Genomic DNA, 17,605 nt, shown 5'->3' on the forward strand with positions numbered 1-17,605 from the left:
AGAAGGAGACTTCCCTTACTCTGACGCGGAGGAGTGGTCCCCCAGAGGTTTGCGGGACTTGGAGGACGAGTGGTGGGATCCCAAAGGGGGCTGCTGGGAGATGGGGCCGGAACCCAAAGAAGTTGAAAAGGCGGAAGTCGAGGTCCCGGAGAAGTATTCAGGGTCCCGAAGGCCTCACCTCACACTACCTGCCCTTGACTCAGGAAGGGGCTTGGGGAAAGATTAGGTATTGGGCCTGAAGGGTAAAGGCCGGACTCTTTAAGTTGTGGACATTGTTGGAACACTGATTGGAGTTGGTGCTGGGGGAACTTTGGTGGAAGTTGGAGAATTAAACTGTTACTGTTTGGCATCAAGACTAGTGGTGTAAGTTTGTTGCCCACGTGCAGGAGTTCCGGAAGGCAGAGCCTTGGGGACAACATGCAACCAGTGCCACCAGCCACACGCAATAACGTTAAACCCCATGATTGCATTCGGATTGCCATTAGATTATACTTCCAATTTCCATTGTCTGATAAACTCCAGAGTCACCATGAATTGAGGTCAACTCAAAGTCAACTTAAAACAACAAGTTCTACAAATTTATTTATTTCAACTATTTATGAGCTGCTTTATAGAATCAACCCTCCCAAGGTGACATCTGCTCTATAAATATAACAATCACAACATCATAAAATAGAATCATTGCAAAAGGCATCCAAGTGTTTCACTTCAATAATTGTAGTTCCTGATTGAAAGGATAGTTTGCGGTAGGCCCATGCTGTTTTAAAAGGCAGGAGGAAATAATCTCTTGGGCCTCATGATGGATGTGATATATACGAGATTGAGAATACATTTTGTTGGGGTGCAAAAGTAAGTGTGTACGTGAACTGTGTTAAATGGGCACTGAGGCATTTGGTCATGGAAAATGTGTGAACTGCATTTCAGTTCAAATCGATTCTGTGATCCCGCATCTATTCGACTCAAAATATTTTTATTTTATTTTTTGCGAGTGTTAGGCTAGAGGCAGGGTGCCTTGTTCTCTTTTAGGTACCCTGCCTGGAGCCTTGAGGAGAGGCAGGAAAGAAATTATTGTTGTTGTTGTTGTTGTTGTTGTTGTTGAATTATTATGCAGCCTCTGACCTTCACCTTTTTCACAGAGCTTAGATAGGTACTTTAAAAAAGCAATTAGTTACAGTTCCAATGACAAAAAGTAATTAGTTTCCATTATAATCACTGTATTTTAAAATGAAACTCTGCTTTCCCAGTTCTCAAAAGTAACTAAAATGGTTGTTGTTGCTGTGCACCTTCAAATAATTTCTGACTTATGGAGGCCCTAAGGCAATCCTATCATGGGATTTTCGTTGCAGAATTTTTTCAGGGGGAAGGGTTGCCCTTGCTTTTCTCTGAGGCTGAAAGTGTGTGACTTGCCCAAGTTCACTCAATGGATTTGTATGGCCAAGCTGGGATCTGAACCCTGGTTTTCCAGTGTCCTAGACTCTGGAGACCAGAGTTCAATTCCCACCTCAGCTATGAAACCCACTGGATGAACTTGGGCAAATCACACTCTCTCAGCCTCAGGGGGAGGCAATGGCAAATCTCATGTAAACAAATCTTGCCAAGAAAATCCCATGATAGGTTTGCCTTAGGGTCACCATAAATCAGAAATGATTTGAAGGCACATAGCAACAATAACAATCCAAACACTGAAACAACTAACCATGCTAGATCTCAATAACTAAAACAGAGAACTTTTAATTCCTTAACATTAATCTGAATGCTACAAATAGCTGGTCTGTGATGCAAAATACATTCTCTTCCTGTCCATTTCTCATTGCTTCAGCATTCACAACACAGCAATGTATGAGTTCATACCTGAATCCCATGATATTCCTCCACCATTTCATGAGACCATGTGTCCCTAGAACAGGGATAGGCAACCTTTTTGAGCCGGGGGCCGGGTTGCTGTCCCTCAGACAACTGGGGGGGGCCGAAGCCAAAAAATAAATAATTAAATATTTTAAAAAATAAATAAATAAATAAATAAACCGGTTCAAATGTAGGACAAAAATTTCAAATGGAGGACACTTTTTAAAAAACGATGGAGGACATGCTAACAAATTGGCTGATTTTTTAAAAAATGTTAATATAAATGCATGTTTCAGAGGCTTCTATAGACAATTGCCCCCCTTGCTCACCTCCTCCTGATAGGCCAAAGGCCCCACGCCCTCACGTGAGAGGCCAAAGGCTCCGGCAGCAATCAGCGGCAGGACCGGGCCGCATCCAGCCCACGGGCCGCAGGTTGCCTACCCCTGCCCTAGAATAATAAAAGTATCTAGAAGTAAGAATTAAACTGCGAAAGAAGTACAGTCAGCTGGGGACCCTGTTCCAGACCACCCGACAGATAGCAAAATCTGTGGGACCTCAAGTCTCATTATTCCCAATGGCATGCAACATACGTGTGATTGTGCTAGCGTGACTGTGTGCACATGCTGCCATTGGGAACAACCGGACATGGCCATCAATGAATGCTCCAATCCACAGATGGCAAGCCTGTGGAAGGGGAGATCCGACTGTAATCCTCTTTGCAAAAATTTACAACCATAATACAATGTAATTATATTTTCAAGCTCTGCTTTTGTCCCAAATGATAACTCCTCAGGACTACCTGCATCTTAGCTTCAGATTCAGAAATGGTTACTTTCTTGGACTACAGCTCCCAGAACCAACTAGTATTGTCAATCTGATGCTATCTAGAGAATTCTGGAATTTGTAGTCTTGTTGTTAACTGCCTTGAACTCATGGCGAATCTGTGAATGAGACCTCTCCAAGACCCCCTGTCCTCAACCTCTCCGCTCAGGTCCTCATGTACCCCATGATTGAATCTAATCATCTGGCATGTGGTTTTCCTCTCTTTCTACTGCCTTCTCTTTCTAAAGATTATTTTTTGTTCACAATGTGGCTGAAGTACAGCAGCCTCACTTTAGTCATTCTGGCTTCCAGGGATTTCAGGCTCGATCTGTTCTAGCACTTGATCTGTTCTAGCACCTTCCAGGGATTTCAGGCTTGATCTGTTCTAGCACCTATTTGTTTGTCTTCATGACCATCCATAGTATCCTCAGCGCTCTTCTTCAGCACCACATCTCAAATGAGTTGATTTTCTTTCTCTCAGCTTTTTTCACTATCCAACTCTCACATTCAAATAACTTTTCCAAGCTCAATTGTGCTTTTTTTGAGGCATAAAAATTAATAACACATGGCTCTTTAAAATGTCCCTCACTTTCAATTTAATCTTGAATTTGACCAGAGCAAACCTTTCCAGAGCAAACCTATCACTCCATCCTAACATTTGTTTGTCTCTTCTTATAAATAATTTCAAAAATGGTTGCCCAGATTTTCAGAAGAAATCATTTCTCTTTGTTAATTCTTCAGCTTGAGGACTGGTGTCACAATAAGCATGTAGTATGTCCCAGGAAGAATATGGAAACCCTGGTGCTGCAGTGCCCGCTTGGAGGGCTCATTTTCTGCCAGAACCCCAACATATACAGGAAAGCCATGAGCATGCATCTTTTCACCTAAGTTCTGCAGGATTATTCCTATCCATCCCTTTCCCCGATAATGAGGGAGGGTATAGCCATGTGATATACAACCATAGGGATCACTAAGGGACCAGGCAGCCAATTGGCCTTCCTTATCTAGCAGGCAAGCACTAGGGAAGTATCTGATCAAGCTTTCTAGATAGCGCAGGCTCCGATCATTGCGCCCAAAGTCCCAAGCATCATTGAGTGTGGTTGCATGAGATGGGTTGAGGGTACCAAAGTGTAGAAGGTCACTTCTGAACCTGAAACACAAAGGCAAGCAGGGATGGGTGAGCAAAAAGAAAGTCTTAAAAATTCATCTTGAATTGATGCAGAGGCAGCCTCAACAAGTAAGAAGGAACTTTCAAGACCCTTATCACATGAGAAAAGAAAGCTGAAATAGATTGAGAGAGTAATGGCTTTCTCCGTGCCTCTCCACTTTCCTTCAAAACATTTCTGTTCTCTTACTGAAGGGGACAGGCATAAAGGCATATCTTTTGTTGCACTGGAAAAATAGGTTTGGCAAAAAGGCACACTTTTATGGCCATCTCTCTTGGGAAGGAGAATGGAAGTGCTACGGCAGCATGCAGAGAGGCAAAGAGAAAGCTGCTAATCTCCCAATCCATTTTGGCTTTCTTTTCTTATGCAACAAGGCTCCAAGACAAAGTTTTGTACTTGAATGACTTGCAGCTCCCCCACTTTCTGCTATTGAATGAGGAAAGAAAATAATGGAGAAATGGACTGTTACTTTTCTTGCACAACTTCGGGGCAGGACTCTAGAGTTTTTCTTACCCTGAATGTAATGAAAACATTTACTCTTATTGGTTTGATATTTTCTTCCAGTTTGTTTCTTTACATGTGGGAATAAGGAGAAACACAGTTTTTGACTGTAAGAATTACCCATGGAGCTATCTATAGGGGAAGAGGTGGACTAAAGATTCAGAGTTTTAGAAAGATTGCTTCCATATGAGTAGTTCCTAGCACTATCTGATTATTGCCTTTCTCTTGCAAAATTACAGTAGAGGGTGCTTCCAGGACAGAATGAAGCCTCCTGCTGCTTACAATTTAAACCGTGGCACAGATATTCAACATTTTATCAAGAGAAATATTTCTAGTAAGAAAAAAGACAGGGGAAAAAACAGAAAACCATGGGAAAGTTACAAACTGACAACAACAATGCCTGGATCTTCTGTAAACTACAATGAATAAGTGAGTGCAATTATACAGTAGTTTGGAAGCAACCCTGACTATCCACACTATCAGAATATTCACTATTCATCCAGCTATGACCTGTACACACATGTGGGTGTGATATGGCTGCCATCTGAAACTTATAACATCTTGCTTATTATTCTTGTATAATTTCATTACATTTTAAATCAGTAATTTACAAATGAAATGGAGAACTCCACAGTCCAAACAGCTAGGAACAGGCTGTGACAGCTGCTGTCATAATCAGTGGCAGTATTCTGTAGTATTCAGTAAGGGCAGGCCTGCGTTATACAAAGTGAATGCACCAGGTGGGGGTAGGGAGGTATCTCCTATGTGTATGTACCTTCAAGTTGCCTGTCAGTTTATGGTGATCCCATGAATTTCATAGAGTTTTCTTAGGCAAAGAATACTCAGAGGTGGTTTTGCCAGTTTCTGCCCCTGAAATATAGCATACACTGCACCTGGTGTTCAATGGTGGTCTCTCATCCAAGTACTAACTAGAGCTGACCCTGCTTAGCTTTCAAAATCAGACATTATTTGGTGCCTTTAGTGAATTTAGGCAGAGAATATCCTATAATATCCTCTTTTGTCCAGATTTTCTCTCCTTGGGTGTGCTCTACCTTCTGTAAGAGTCTGAAAACATAACTTTTTTGCACTACAATTACTACAACCCCCTAGGAAGCATGTCCAGGCTGGTCACGGAGTTCTGGGAGTAGTAAAGTTTCCAAATCTTGATCTCAGCTCAGTGCATCTTTATTTTGGCACACTTCTCTCTAATCCAAATGAATTTGGTTTGCCTCTCCCACCACAACCCTCTCCATTTGCAGAAAAGGGACTGGATAGCATCCTCAGTGTTTGAACTGAATTAGGAATGTGGTGATAGGCTTTACCATGATTGGCTGTATCAGCCCCAGTATTTTCACTTGAAAGCAGAAGCATTAGAGGGAGATGTCTATTTGGAGGTTCTTGACAGTATAATGCCAAGGCTCTACCAAGCCTGCTGAAGGTGGTATGATAGGAAGCCCAGAATGTTATTAGCAACTCTGATAGCCTTTAGGGCTGAAGGGTGAGGTATAAATACCATAAATAAATAAAATAAACAAATTTCTCCTTTCTGTCACTTCTACCATATGTGCAGTGAGACAGGGCTTGAAACGTGTATTATTTTTACTAGAACGTCTAGAATTCCCCAGGCCCCAGGTCAAGCTTTGCAATAAGTGCATGGTAGGAGAAGAGTTCTTCCACTCTCACTTCCTACAGAGGTATGGGTTGGGCTTGAAGTTCTCAGAGTGGGTTTCTGCTGCATGTTTAGCCTTTCTACAGCTTGGCTGGACTGTATTAATGGGCTCGTGTATGTTATGTATCTAAAGGGATAAAACTCGAGGTGTGGGACTGGGAGGAAGATACATGCTATCTATTGAGGTGACTGCACCAAGAAGGTTGGTTACAGGATTGTCAGATGCCTCTTATTCAACCAAAGAGCAGTGGTGTCACTAGTTGGGTGTGGGGTGTGTGGACCACACCAGGTGATACCCTAAATGGAGGTGACACTACTGTTCCTCAAATATCTGCCTTTGGCTAGAAATGGGCTGTGGTATTTGCCTGTGTCCCTTTAAATGCTGAAGAGATTATGTGAGCGGGGTGAAGCTTAGTGGGAGGAGAAAGGTGAGGACCCAGGTTTTAAATTTTAAATTAATTTAAAAAATTGAAAATATTTCTTTAAAAACATCACATTTTACCAAATTTTCACTTCAGTCACATGAAACCATGTAAATGCATTTAGGCTGTCTGTATGATATTGTAATTTAAAGGTATAATTTTAATTTTGCTAGTTGTTTATGTCACAAGTATTACCATTACATTCAGTAATAAACAGGAATTATGATTAACGAGTAACATTAGTACAGAAAATTACTGTATTACCAAGGATTCTGTATTGTATGGTATGAGAGGTGGTCAATATAGGGGAGACACCATGAGTTACCACATCAGGTGACCAGGGGCGTAGCTAGGATTTTAGGAAGGGGGGGTCCAGACTAAGTGCCACCATTATAATGGAGCTTGGGTGCGGCGGCGCAGCAGCACACACCATTCATTTTTCTAATGGAAGGGGAGGGGTCCGGACCCCAAGGAGCCCCCCCGCTACGTCCCTGAGGTGACACTAAACCTAGTGATGCCACTGCCAAAGAGCTCAACAGAACCCACAGTCCCACTGCTCAGGCAATGGTGGTAGCCAGGGTGGATGGGTGAGTGGGAGTAAAAATCACTGACCTGCTCTGTGAGAGAGTAGAGGGGTTTGGGTGCATCAGTGGCAAATAACAATATGGCTCCAGATGGACACATCTGGTCTTTGCTATATCTTTGGTGATTTCATACAGCCCATCTTGGAGACCTGCGTGAACAAGAGGTTACACAGTTGGGGGTGGATTCCAACTTTTGAACTTCTGCATTTGCATGACCATTGAAAGCATACTTGTAAAACAAAACAAAGCTACATATGGGGATGATCTAAATAAAAGTGGTTTTCCTTAATAATCATTACAAGTGCAAAAGTTTTCTGGTCAATGGAGTACAAATATAAGTCATATACGACAAAGGACATCTGGGAAAAAGGAAAGCCAGGATCTCCCCAGGGGACTCTTTGGGCAGCCCAAGTAAGTTTGCTGAGACAAGCTCTGTTTGGATAAAACATACACATCTGTGTCTACCTTCTGGCACATCTAATGCACATTGAACTGAAGGAATCCCTGCTGAATTTGATGTTGGTCATCATCCATCTTACATGGTGAATGTACAGGTCTCATATACCACTCCTCTGGGTGTGTGGATATGATGGCAGATGCCGTTCCATCAGAAATTATGGAACTGGGTGGTGAATGAGGGGCACACTATCCTCCCTTGTAGATCATGGTGGGCCATAACAAGGCTGCTCCACCCCAAAACTATGTGGGTCTGTGCAGAAGGCTACTCAGAAGCTAATAGAAAGGGAGAGCATATATTGTACAAAATGTTCTTGAGGAAAAGCTGTTCCCTACAAAGTTTCAAGAACTGTGTGGTTTTGTTCACCAAATGTAATGTTCAACAGGAAAAAAATCTTTTAAAGATGTAAGAGTTTCAGTGGCACTAATGTCACCTGCTACTATCTTGTTACCTTCCTGTTACCTGGCCAGATTGCTCTGGCCTAGAAGATTGGCTCTGATAGAAAGTAGATGCATTAGTGATAGGTAACAGTGTGGCTCTAGAACAACACATCCAGTCTTTTCTATATTTTTGATTATTTTATACAGCCTTTCCTGAGGTCTTGTGTGAACAATAGGGGACAAAGTTGGATCTGATCCAGTGTGTGGTCTATACTGTATGTTGTTTCCAGATTCTCATTTTTCCATGTTCTGAAACTGTGGAAGAATGGAAGAAAACAAAGGCTGCATCCACACTGCAGAAAAGTATAGCAAATGGGATTTGGGCTGCATCCATACTGCAGAAAGAATCCCAGGTTGACGTCACTTTAACTGCCATTTCTCAGTGCTATGAAATTCTGGGAATTCTAGTTTTGTGAGACATTTAGCCTCTCTGTCAGAGAGCTCTGGTGCCACAACAAACTGTAAATTCCCAGAATTCTGAGCCATAGTAGTTAAAGTGGTGTCAAACTGCATTATTTCTGCAGTATAGATGCAGCCCAAATCCCATTTGCTATACAATGGTCAAAACCATTTCCCCCCCTTAAAAAGCCCAATACATTTCAGCCTTATCACCAACTGGCTTAATTCAGGGACTTTTGAGTTCTCAGAATTTTCTGTAGTCACAGTCTGCCCTCTCTACACAAGTGGATCTTTGATGATTAGATTATATTAGATTGTTACAAGGTCCATTTGTACAGAGAGTGCAGACTGCACCTCCAGAAATTTCTGAGAATTGAATAGCCTTTGAAGAAGACCAGTTGGTGAGAAGACCAAAATACATGGAGCTTTTTAAGAAATAAAAGGTATTGACCATTATATAGCACATTGGACTTTGACTTCTTTTATTCTTCCACTGTGAATATGTGCTTTCTGATTTTTAAATTTTGATTTTGAAACTATGTGGGCCAGATAAACATGTGAACACCTAATGGGGCTGGAAACATGTTGGCAGTTTCCAGTTTATGGACAAAAATAGAATAGGAGAATAACAACTGGTCTGCTACCAGTGATAGTATCACTGCTACTTGCACTAATGCTACCAGTGCTTCTACTACCAGTTATACATTACTACCTTGATTACCAACAGTTTGGAAATACAGTACCATCACAGTGTAATCTTCACAAGGTGACTTATCTTGGTTCTCTGAGACACTGCCAGCATGGCTGGGCTTGTTATTCGGATATTCACCCTATATTGACTGTTATGAAGTCACCGGAGTAAACAGAAGAATTTGTGTAAAGTCGAAGGCTTTCATGACTGGCATCCATAGTTTTTGTGGGTTTTTCAAGCCACATAGCCTGAAAAACCCACAAAGAAGAATTTGTCATTGCAGCACTTTATATCCTTGCAAGGTGTTTTTGGTTGAACTCTTTATTTATAATTGTTATTCTCCTATATCAATTTCATCATAATTTCATGTTCATTTAGAATCGTTTAATTATATACCGTATATATATATATTGGTTTAGAATTTTTGTAGCATTCTTTTATTAATTAACATTCGTACTTAGTGATATATAGTGTACCCATTTGTTGTTGTTTTTCTCCTATTTTTGTCCAGTTACTGTGTAAGCCTCCTGGTGTGTTAGTTTCCAGTTTATATCATGCACTGCATCTTCATCATAGGGGCAATCTGGCCAAAGTATTGATTATTCACTTCTCTGTGCCTGCAGGGGCTCACCTTGCAGCTGAAAGGCCCTGCCCCAGTCAATGCTGTCTTTATTTTCCAAGAGAGCTCGACAGGCATCCATGTCCCGATAGAAAGTGGCGTGCAAATTGGCATAATAATCCCATTTATCTTTCACCACCTATAGGACATAGTATATAAATGCATCAGGATATTACAGCCATAGATGGGATACAAGAAGAAGGTCTGGGCTTTGGATAAGAAAGATTAATTGGATTAGTGTTGAAGAGCAATGACCATACGTAGACAATGAAGTCAGTCCAGAACCACTGATGGCATCTTGGTAGTTGCCTCTGGCAGAGAGTTAGATGAGTGGTGTAATCCTTTCCCTGACCCAAAGGTTGTGATGAGTAAATGTGTTGTGCAAAAAGCTGTTCGCTCCACTGGAGGACAATATCCACTTCTAAATTGAAATCAACATGGTTAGAGAGGAAAAGGGTGGATGTATTTAGGAAACGTGGGGATTTTGGTAAAAGTGAAATGACACTTTGTACAGAGACCCAAAACACCCTTGATGGATGTTACTGGTTAATCCTAAACTAAGGGTCCACCTTAGGAAGCTGATTTTGGAACTCATTGGGGCTTACAAATAGTCTGAATAAGTTGTTTTTAACAATTTGGAGAAGGGTGTCATTTGGCTATTTTATCTTGGGTTCTTTTATTGTTTCAGCTAGCCCTGATAGCTTGTGGCTGATTGTACAGGAGGAATCAACCACTCCAGGACTCAGATTCCATGTCTTACCTCCATACGTGGGCGAGTGAGGACAGTTTTAAACTCAGGCCAAGAGTCTACCACCACTTCATGCTGAGCTGGGTTTCCACGGTTGATGTACATCACTGCCCCATAGACCTGCCAAAGAAACATGGGGTTAGGTTAGGCTGACATGGAACAAAAGCTGAACACACTTCTAGAATAGTATTAAAGGCAATTAAAATGATCACGAGGCAATGGTGACTTCCCTGTGAGAAAATGTTATGTCTGAGGGTTTGAAGATTTTCTTTGTGTCTTAATGCTGGGTCATCCATTGAAGCTAGATGAGGAGAAATTAAGGACAGACATCCTTTTAACACAGTGCAAGTGAAATCTGCTGCCAGAAGATGCCACAATGCCCACAAATTAAGGAAATCTGGTAACATCATGGAAGATAAAACTATTTCTGGAAGATTATTAATTTATTTATTGGGTTGTCTTTTAGGGTTGGGATGCAATGTGACTTTTTTTTAACTTTTTTTTAAAAAAATACTTTTTATTGAATTAAAAGACAAACACATTATGTTCTTTACATACATTCAGCCTTATTGCAACGTTTGCTACATGTTATCTACAAGCTAAACAAAGAATCTCATTGTGTAACTATCCCTCCCCCCTAGTCCTCGTATTCTGACTTGTTACAACTTACTTTTGCCTATATACAAGGCAAGTTTATACAGCGGTTCTTATTATTCCTCCTTTCTACATTATATATCATCCTTATCAGGTTTCCCTTGACCTCTTCTCGATTACTTCAAAGAGAGTGTCTGCATTCATTACCTAATCTTCTTGTTATACTTGCCCTCTTTCCTAAGTTTATCTTTATCTCAGTCTTATGTAACAAATACATCTATGCCTATTATCTATATCATCCTTAACCTTATGTCTGATACACTCTACATGTGATTCCAAATATATTGCACCATTCCCTTCTCCTTTTGTGTCGTGTCTTTTTAGATTGTAAGCCTGAGGGCAGGGAACCGTCCAATTAAAAAGATTGCATGTACAGTGCTGTGTAAATTTACAGCGCTTTATAAATAAAAGTTAATAATAATAATAATAATAATAATAATAATAATAATAATGCTATCTCCATGCCGCCTTCCCTTGTGTCTACATTTACATATACATTTCATTGTATAACTTATATTTCATCTTTCCATCTATTTCCACAATATTTTATGAAAGGTTTCCAGTTTACATCATCTTCGTTATATATATCATCTCTGAGCAGTTTGGTCAAATTGTCCATATCAATGACTTCAGCAGATTTTATCAACCAAGCAGCAATGGATGGGATTTCACTATCCTTACATCTCCTTGCTATTGTTATTCTTGCTGTAGAAAGTAAATAAAGTATTTGTGTCAGTTTTTCCCTGACCTTTACATCTTCAACTATTTTCAATAAACAAATTTCAGGTTTCAATTCAAACTTAATCTGTAAAATTTCCTGTATTGTCTTATGAACCTCAATCCAAAATTTCTTTATTTGCGGGCAAGTCCACCACATATGGTAAAAAGTTCCTGGATTCTTTTTGCACCTCCAACACGTATTCTTTATATCTTTATACATTTTGGCTAATCTTGCCGGAGGTAGGTGCCATCTATAAAACATTTTAATGAAATTTTCCTTGATATCTATACATTTAGTAAACTTTAGATCTGACCCCCAAGTTCTCTCCCAATTTTTCAATGGAATATTATGTTCTATGTTCCTTGCCCATGAGATCATGTTAGATTTAATTGTTTCTGTCCTTTCTGTCTGAAGGTTTAGGCATACCTTATATAATTTTGAGATTAGTCCTTTTTCATTTTGTTCCCAAAGTATATCTAATTCTGTTTTATTAGATGTTATTCCTTCTAGTTTCATGTCCTGATTAAATCTTTCCTTAAGTTGGTAATAAGGAAACCAGCTTACATTTACTCCCTCTTTTTTAAACTCTTCTTGACTTTTCATAACCAATCCTCCTTTTATGTAAGATATCCCTATATGTCAGCCAATTTTTATTTAAGGTTTCTTTTCGAATCAGAAAAGCTTCCTGAGGGGAGACCCAAACTGGCATATGATTATAGATTTTGTCCTTATAAATTTCCCAAATTTTCCAAAGTGAGTGTCTAATTATATGGTCTTTAAAGCCTTTATTCTGATTTGATTTATTATACCAGAGGTAGGCGTGCCACCCATATATGTTATTAAATCCCTCTAAATTTAGGAGATTTTCATTTTCTAATTTTATCCATGTGACTTCTAATGTAATTTAGAATGTTACAACAAAAACATAAAAATTATACAAAGGATGAAGTGATAAGACTGTTATAAAGGATAACTATCATCATAGCTTGGAAAGTAAGTTAATATTATTAATTAAGTAAGTAATAATGAGTTAATAGATGGGTTTAAAGGCCACCACAAGTAGCTAATTACCATTTCAATTACATTTTGAAAGCAGTTTCCATTTGTCAACAGTAACATTTAGTTACTTTTAAAGAATACTTGAATGCTATAGGCAGCTGACACATGGCACAAAATGTTACCTTTCTGTATTCTACATTGTCACCCAAACACTTACACACAAGCATGAGGCACACAAGACAACACACAAGACAAGTCAGAACTTGAACCATGTGATATTCTTTCTTCATCATTTTGTCAGGTCACTTACATTTTGTAGAGTCACTCTTGCAACTCTTGGTTACTTCTAGTTTTTTAAAAGGATATTTGAGGCCTAAAACAGGTTTGCCATCTCTTGGCTCCTAGAGCAAATCAAGGCTGAGCTCACCTTAAAAGCCAAGATGTTAGTCTACATAAGGGCTTGCCTACATAAAAGATACACACTGGACTCACTTCAGTCCCAGTGCAATCTGTCCAGACAAGGTAGGGCCATATCTTCAGCAAAATCACCATTTTAAGCCATTATTCCAGTTTAAGGGAGCCTGCAGTTTACTTTGGAAACTCCAAGAGACCCTCCAGTTTTCTTGGATGTCTGGACAGCTGGGTCAGATCTGATGCAGCCCAACCCAGTTGTCCAGACAGTGAATGTGACACTATTTCCCTTACCCTGTGCTGAGCAGTGCAGGGAAGAGGATGGATCCTCTTCCAAGCCCATGAAGTTGGTGAGGAGGGGGTAGAGCCCTCATGTCTGGTTGCCCCCATTCTGCCCTCAGCAGAAGCGATGGTGATGGCCAGGCTCTCACTCCAGACTGGCCCTGGATTAAGTGGTCAGTGTAGACGTGCCTTGAGACAGTTGTACTTTGGACATATCATGAGAAGACTTAACTCACTAGAAAGGATAAAAATGTGGAAGGCAGTAGACAAAGGGGAAGAATGCATTCTAGATGGACAGACTCAATCAAGGAAGTCACAGCCCTGAGTCTGAAAGACCTGAGCAGGACTGTTGGGGACAGGGTGACTTGGAGCTCTCTCATTCATAGGGTTAGTATAAGTTGAAGCCAACTTGAAAGCAGTTGACAATAACAAGGACATTTCTTTTAAAGTAATGTGTAACATGTTACTCTGAAAAAAGTTAATGAGTGTTTGGAAATAATTTGGTTAAAATTAATTTGTTGCCTCAATTCATTTAATTTTTAACTATAGTTTTAACATCTCATCTTTTAATCTCTAAATGACAACAGTGTTAACAAAATATGTAATTATGAATGTTTCATTTTTAAACATTTTATTACTTTTGTGAGTCATGTTTTAGTAATAATTTTAAATGCTTTTTGCATATATTTATTTATTTATAGTAATGTTATTAACAAGCAGTGATGACTGAGAGCTCCCACATCCCAGGGGAAAGAAGAGTCTGCTTCAGGCTTCACTATAAACTTTATAGGAACTATCCAAGATGAAATACTGGCACTTATTTATGGATAAGGTCCAGGATCTTAGATAGCACCCTTAAAGTCAGAAGGCTTGTAGCTCCACTAACAAGGGAGCCACAAGCCTTCCTTGTTAATGGCTAATGTAACAAATTAACTATATATTTCAATCAATTGCTGTTACAGTTAACAAATTCATTTTGAAATTAATGTTGACATGTTCTCATAAGTTTTAACCATTTTAAATAGTTACATTCTAATCATTCTTAAAAATGTCTTGTGGTCCATTTTGGTCTTGTTTTCTTGGGGAAGGGCAGGTTTGAGCTAAAGGCTGACCTGATCCATGAAGAAATGGTGGGAAAGGCATGCTTATATGGTTGCTTTCCCCTTAACGTGGCTGTTATATGTGGCCCAAGCACATATTGATTCAAAGACATAGCTGTGCTAGACTGGAAAATCAGTATGGAAAGGGATCTTGTAGCACAGTTGAGACTAACTAAAAGGAAGAAGCTGGTAGCATGGGCTTTTGTAGACTTGAACCTTGCATGCATCTGAGGAAGTAGGCTCAAGTCTACAAAAGCTCATGTTACCAGCTTCTTTCTTTTAGTTAGGCGATTACTGCACAAAGGTGCGATAACTGAACATTTTTAATGCAATTACAACTGTAGCAATAATGGATTAATGCACTTATATCTGCATTATCTTTCAATAGCACAACAGGCCTTGTTTTGTTATGAATGTTTCCAATGTACATGATGCCAGTCTCCACTCCTTTTTCTTCATGGCTTGTTCATGTTTTTTTTTTAAATTTTACTTTTTTCTTCCAATATCCCACAATGACAAGATTAGACCTGTAATTGCTAGCTTCTTTGGGAAACTCATTTCTGGTGATTCATGATTCTTGAGTTCCATGCTGTTATTTAAATTTTGGAATCTGCTTATTGCAACCCAAACTCTATTATCTGGACTATCATAATTACCAGAAATATATACATAAATAAGTAAATTAACACCTTACTAAATTCAGCAAAACCAGCCTTCTTCTTCACTAAATCGGAAGATTTGTGACATAAAAGAAGAAGGGAGAAGAGTTTATGACATGCATACTCATACCATGTTGACCTTGCTATAACATTACTGTAGCACTAGAAGAATCTACACATGCGCAGTCATATGAATGTAGCGATATTGCCCATTATTGGTGGGTATCTCTTGTTAATGTGAAATTGTGCAAAGATAACAGTATGACAACGGATTGGCAATGGATAAGTGCCAATGTCAGGCAAAAAGGAGAGTGATCATATGTTGCAATTTGACTTCAATCCCATCACTACTACCTCATGCGGTAAATACCTAGTCTCAAAGGTTCTACAAGATCCCTTTGCATACTCATTGACTCAGTTAGTCAAACCAAGTATAATGTCAAATCATCATCATCACCTTGCTGAAGACACAAAGAGAGAGAAGGTTGTTGGCTGCCTCCCATTGGCTGAGAGGCAACTCTCATTGGCTGCCTGGAGTTCATCTTTGCTGAGTTGACTGGTCCATTGCCAAACAGTACAATGGCTGAGTTGGAGGAATGTTGAGGGTGATACAGGGATTATCTGAAGCAAGAAATAACAGAAAAGATAGGTGTCTAGCCCCCTTCTCTCATCTTATTTTTGCATAACCTTTGAGGGTGATATTGAGCTAGAAGCTTTTCCTGACAGCATCCTTTGCCTAAAAAAATACAGAAAAATATTCACAGAAAAATAATTTCTTGTTAACTTTACAGGAAAGCTGGCAATGAACCCTAAGCAGGTGGATTAATGAATCTTACTGGGAGTGTCTGAGGCAGGCTCCTTTGCAGCACAGACTCTAACAATTGCAGCTTGGAGGGGCAGGTCAGGATCAGCATGGCTGGCCAGATGAGAGTTGCTGAACAGGCACCTGAAAAGGTGGTGTGGTTGAGAAGCACTTGGAGAGAGGGGTGAGAGATGGACAGACAGACAGTAATGGATCAGTACCATAAAAAGACACACATACACATTTTCTCAAGGCCAGAATGGCTTGTCATGGAAAGTGAAACTACACATTTTCTATGCACTTTGGCAACTAATAACTCAACTGTGTTTTTTTCCCCAGTCTGTATTTCCCACTATTACTTATAACATCTTTCCGTCAAATATGGAATTGAGCAACCCTGAAAAAAATGAAAACTGACTTGTTCATGTGCAGTTTGCCAAAGCAGTTACAAATCAACCACTTACCAATTTTTGAAAGCATAAGGGGAATGGTACACATATGCAGAGAGGGGAAACACTCTGCACAAAACCGTAGTATTTTAAAAAGCAGATATTCCATCTGCACAAATTCCCCCACAATTAAGAAAACAACCAAACAAACACAAAGCATGTTTGCACCTTGCTTACAGTGATGGTTTCTCTGGAGGAATCGGTAACTCTTAATCTACTGCACTACAACAGATTGTTTATGAATCTGCCTTAGTTTATTAACTAAGAGGGCAATCTAAGGGTTCACAAACCCTGCAAATCCCAACCAGTACAAGAGCCATTCCTGCTGCCTCATCAAATCTGTACTGCCAAAACTGGTACATCGCCAAAACTGAGCTTCTGTTTCCATCAAAATGACCTGATAAACAGTGATTCATGTGCTTAATAAACACTAAATGTTCCTAATTTTCCTTTCATTTTCCTAACGGCATATTATCAGTTTTTAAACTGTGCATATTTTCTGACTGTACATTTTCGGTCCAAGATCAGATTAAAAGAAAAAGAATCAAAACACCCCAAATCCTGCTCTCCAAGTAACATGGAACTAACACCAGTATCTCCCACAGGGACTGCTCCTGCTCACCTGGAAGAGAAGAAGAAAATCTTATCACAGAGCTGCAGGGACATCAGGTTTCAGCCTTGATGGGAATCAAAAAGTAATATTTTGCTCCTGAGAAAATAAACCATTAACAGAGTCATGGTTTGGATTCCATCCCAAGTGGGAAAGGAAGATTGGCTGAAACACATTTTGATTTTGATATGACTTGCTTGCACATCCAGAGGACATTAGAAATGTATAATACTGTTTTAACTCCACAGGCTAGAAGTAAGTGTATAATATTAACTGCACCAGATGGTTTGCAAGTCCAGAGGACATTAGAAATAAATGTATAATATTAACTGCACTATCCTCAAGGAGCCCTGGTGGCGCAGTGGTTAAATGCCTGTACTGCAGCCATTCACTCAAAACCACAAGGTTCCGAGTTCAAGACCAGCAAAAGGGCCCAAGCTCGACTCAGGCTTGCATCCTTCTGAGGTCGCTAAAATGAGTACCCAGACTGTTGGGGGCAAATTAGCTTACTTGCTGTTCACCGCTATGATCTTTGGAATAGCGGTATATAAATAA

The 17,605-nt window shown here is 39.8% G+C and overlaps 1 protein-coding gene across 3 annotated transcripts; it reads right to left on the bottom strand.

The window, feature by feature from the left end:
- Nucleotides 1-3,171: 3,171 nt before the first annotated feature.
- LOC121918881 (glycine N-acyltransferase-like protein 3) lies at nt 3,172-17,116 on the bottom strand. 3 transcript variants are annotated; one of them, XM_042444897.1, is made up of 6 exons: nt 17,063-17,116; nt 16,026-16,135; nt 10,376-10,483; nt 9,628-9,754; nt 7,038-7,158; nt 3,172-3,817 (listed from the first exon to the last, which is right to left on the bottom strand). In XM_042444897.1, the coding sequence occupies exons 2-6, from the start codon at nt 16,101-16,103 to the stop codon at nt 3,397-3,399; spliced, it is 855 nt and encodes a 284-aa protein (XP_042300831.1). In that variant the 5' UTR covers nt 16,104-16,135; nt 17,063-17,116; the 3' UTR covers nt 3,172-3,396. The 3 variants fall into 3 exon arrangements, with proteins under 3 accessions (XP_042300831.1, XP_042300830.1, XP_042300832.1); XM_042444896.1 differs by having other exon boundaries at nt 16,026-16,162; nt 17,063-17,098; XM_042444898.1 differs by lacking the exon at nt 17,063-17,116 and adding an exon at nt 15,647-15,810 and having other exon boundaries at nt 16,026-16,893.
- Nucleotides 17,117-17,605: the final 489 nt, after the last annotated feature.

Source organism: Sceloporus undulatus, chromosome 1 (assembly GCF_019175285.1).
Source record: "Sceloporus undulatus isolate JIND9_A2432 ecotype Alabama chromosome 1, SceUnd_v1.1, whole genome shotgun sequence".
Taxonomy (NCBI): Eukaryota; Metazoa; Chordata; class Lepidosauria; order Squamata; family Phrynosomatidae; genus Sceloporus; species Sceloporus undulatus.

What these genes read in the sequence shown, in the direction of transcription:
- LOC121918881 (XM_042444897.1), bottom strand. Translation starts at nt 16,103, where the DNA reads ATGCTGATCCTGACCTGCCCCTCCAAGCTGCAATTGTTAGAGTCTGTG. An exon ending in CAGGGCCTTTCAGCTGCAAG is followed by an intron (nt 7,159 to 9,627) that starts GTGAGCCCCTGC and finishes TTGTTCACGCAG; the next exon opens with GTCTCCAAGATGGGCTGTAT. An exon ending in TCTACTCTCTCACAGAGCAG is followed by an intron (nt 3,818 to 7,037) that starts GTCAGTGATTTT and finishes TTTGTGTTTCAG; the next exon opens with GTTCAGAAGTGACCTTCTAC.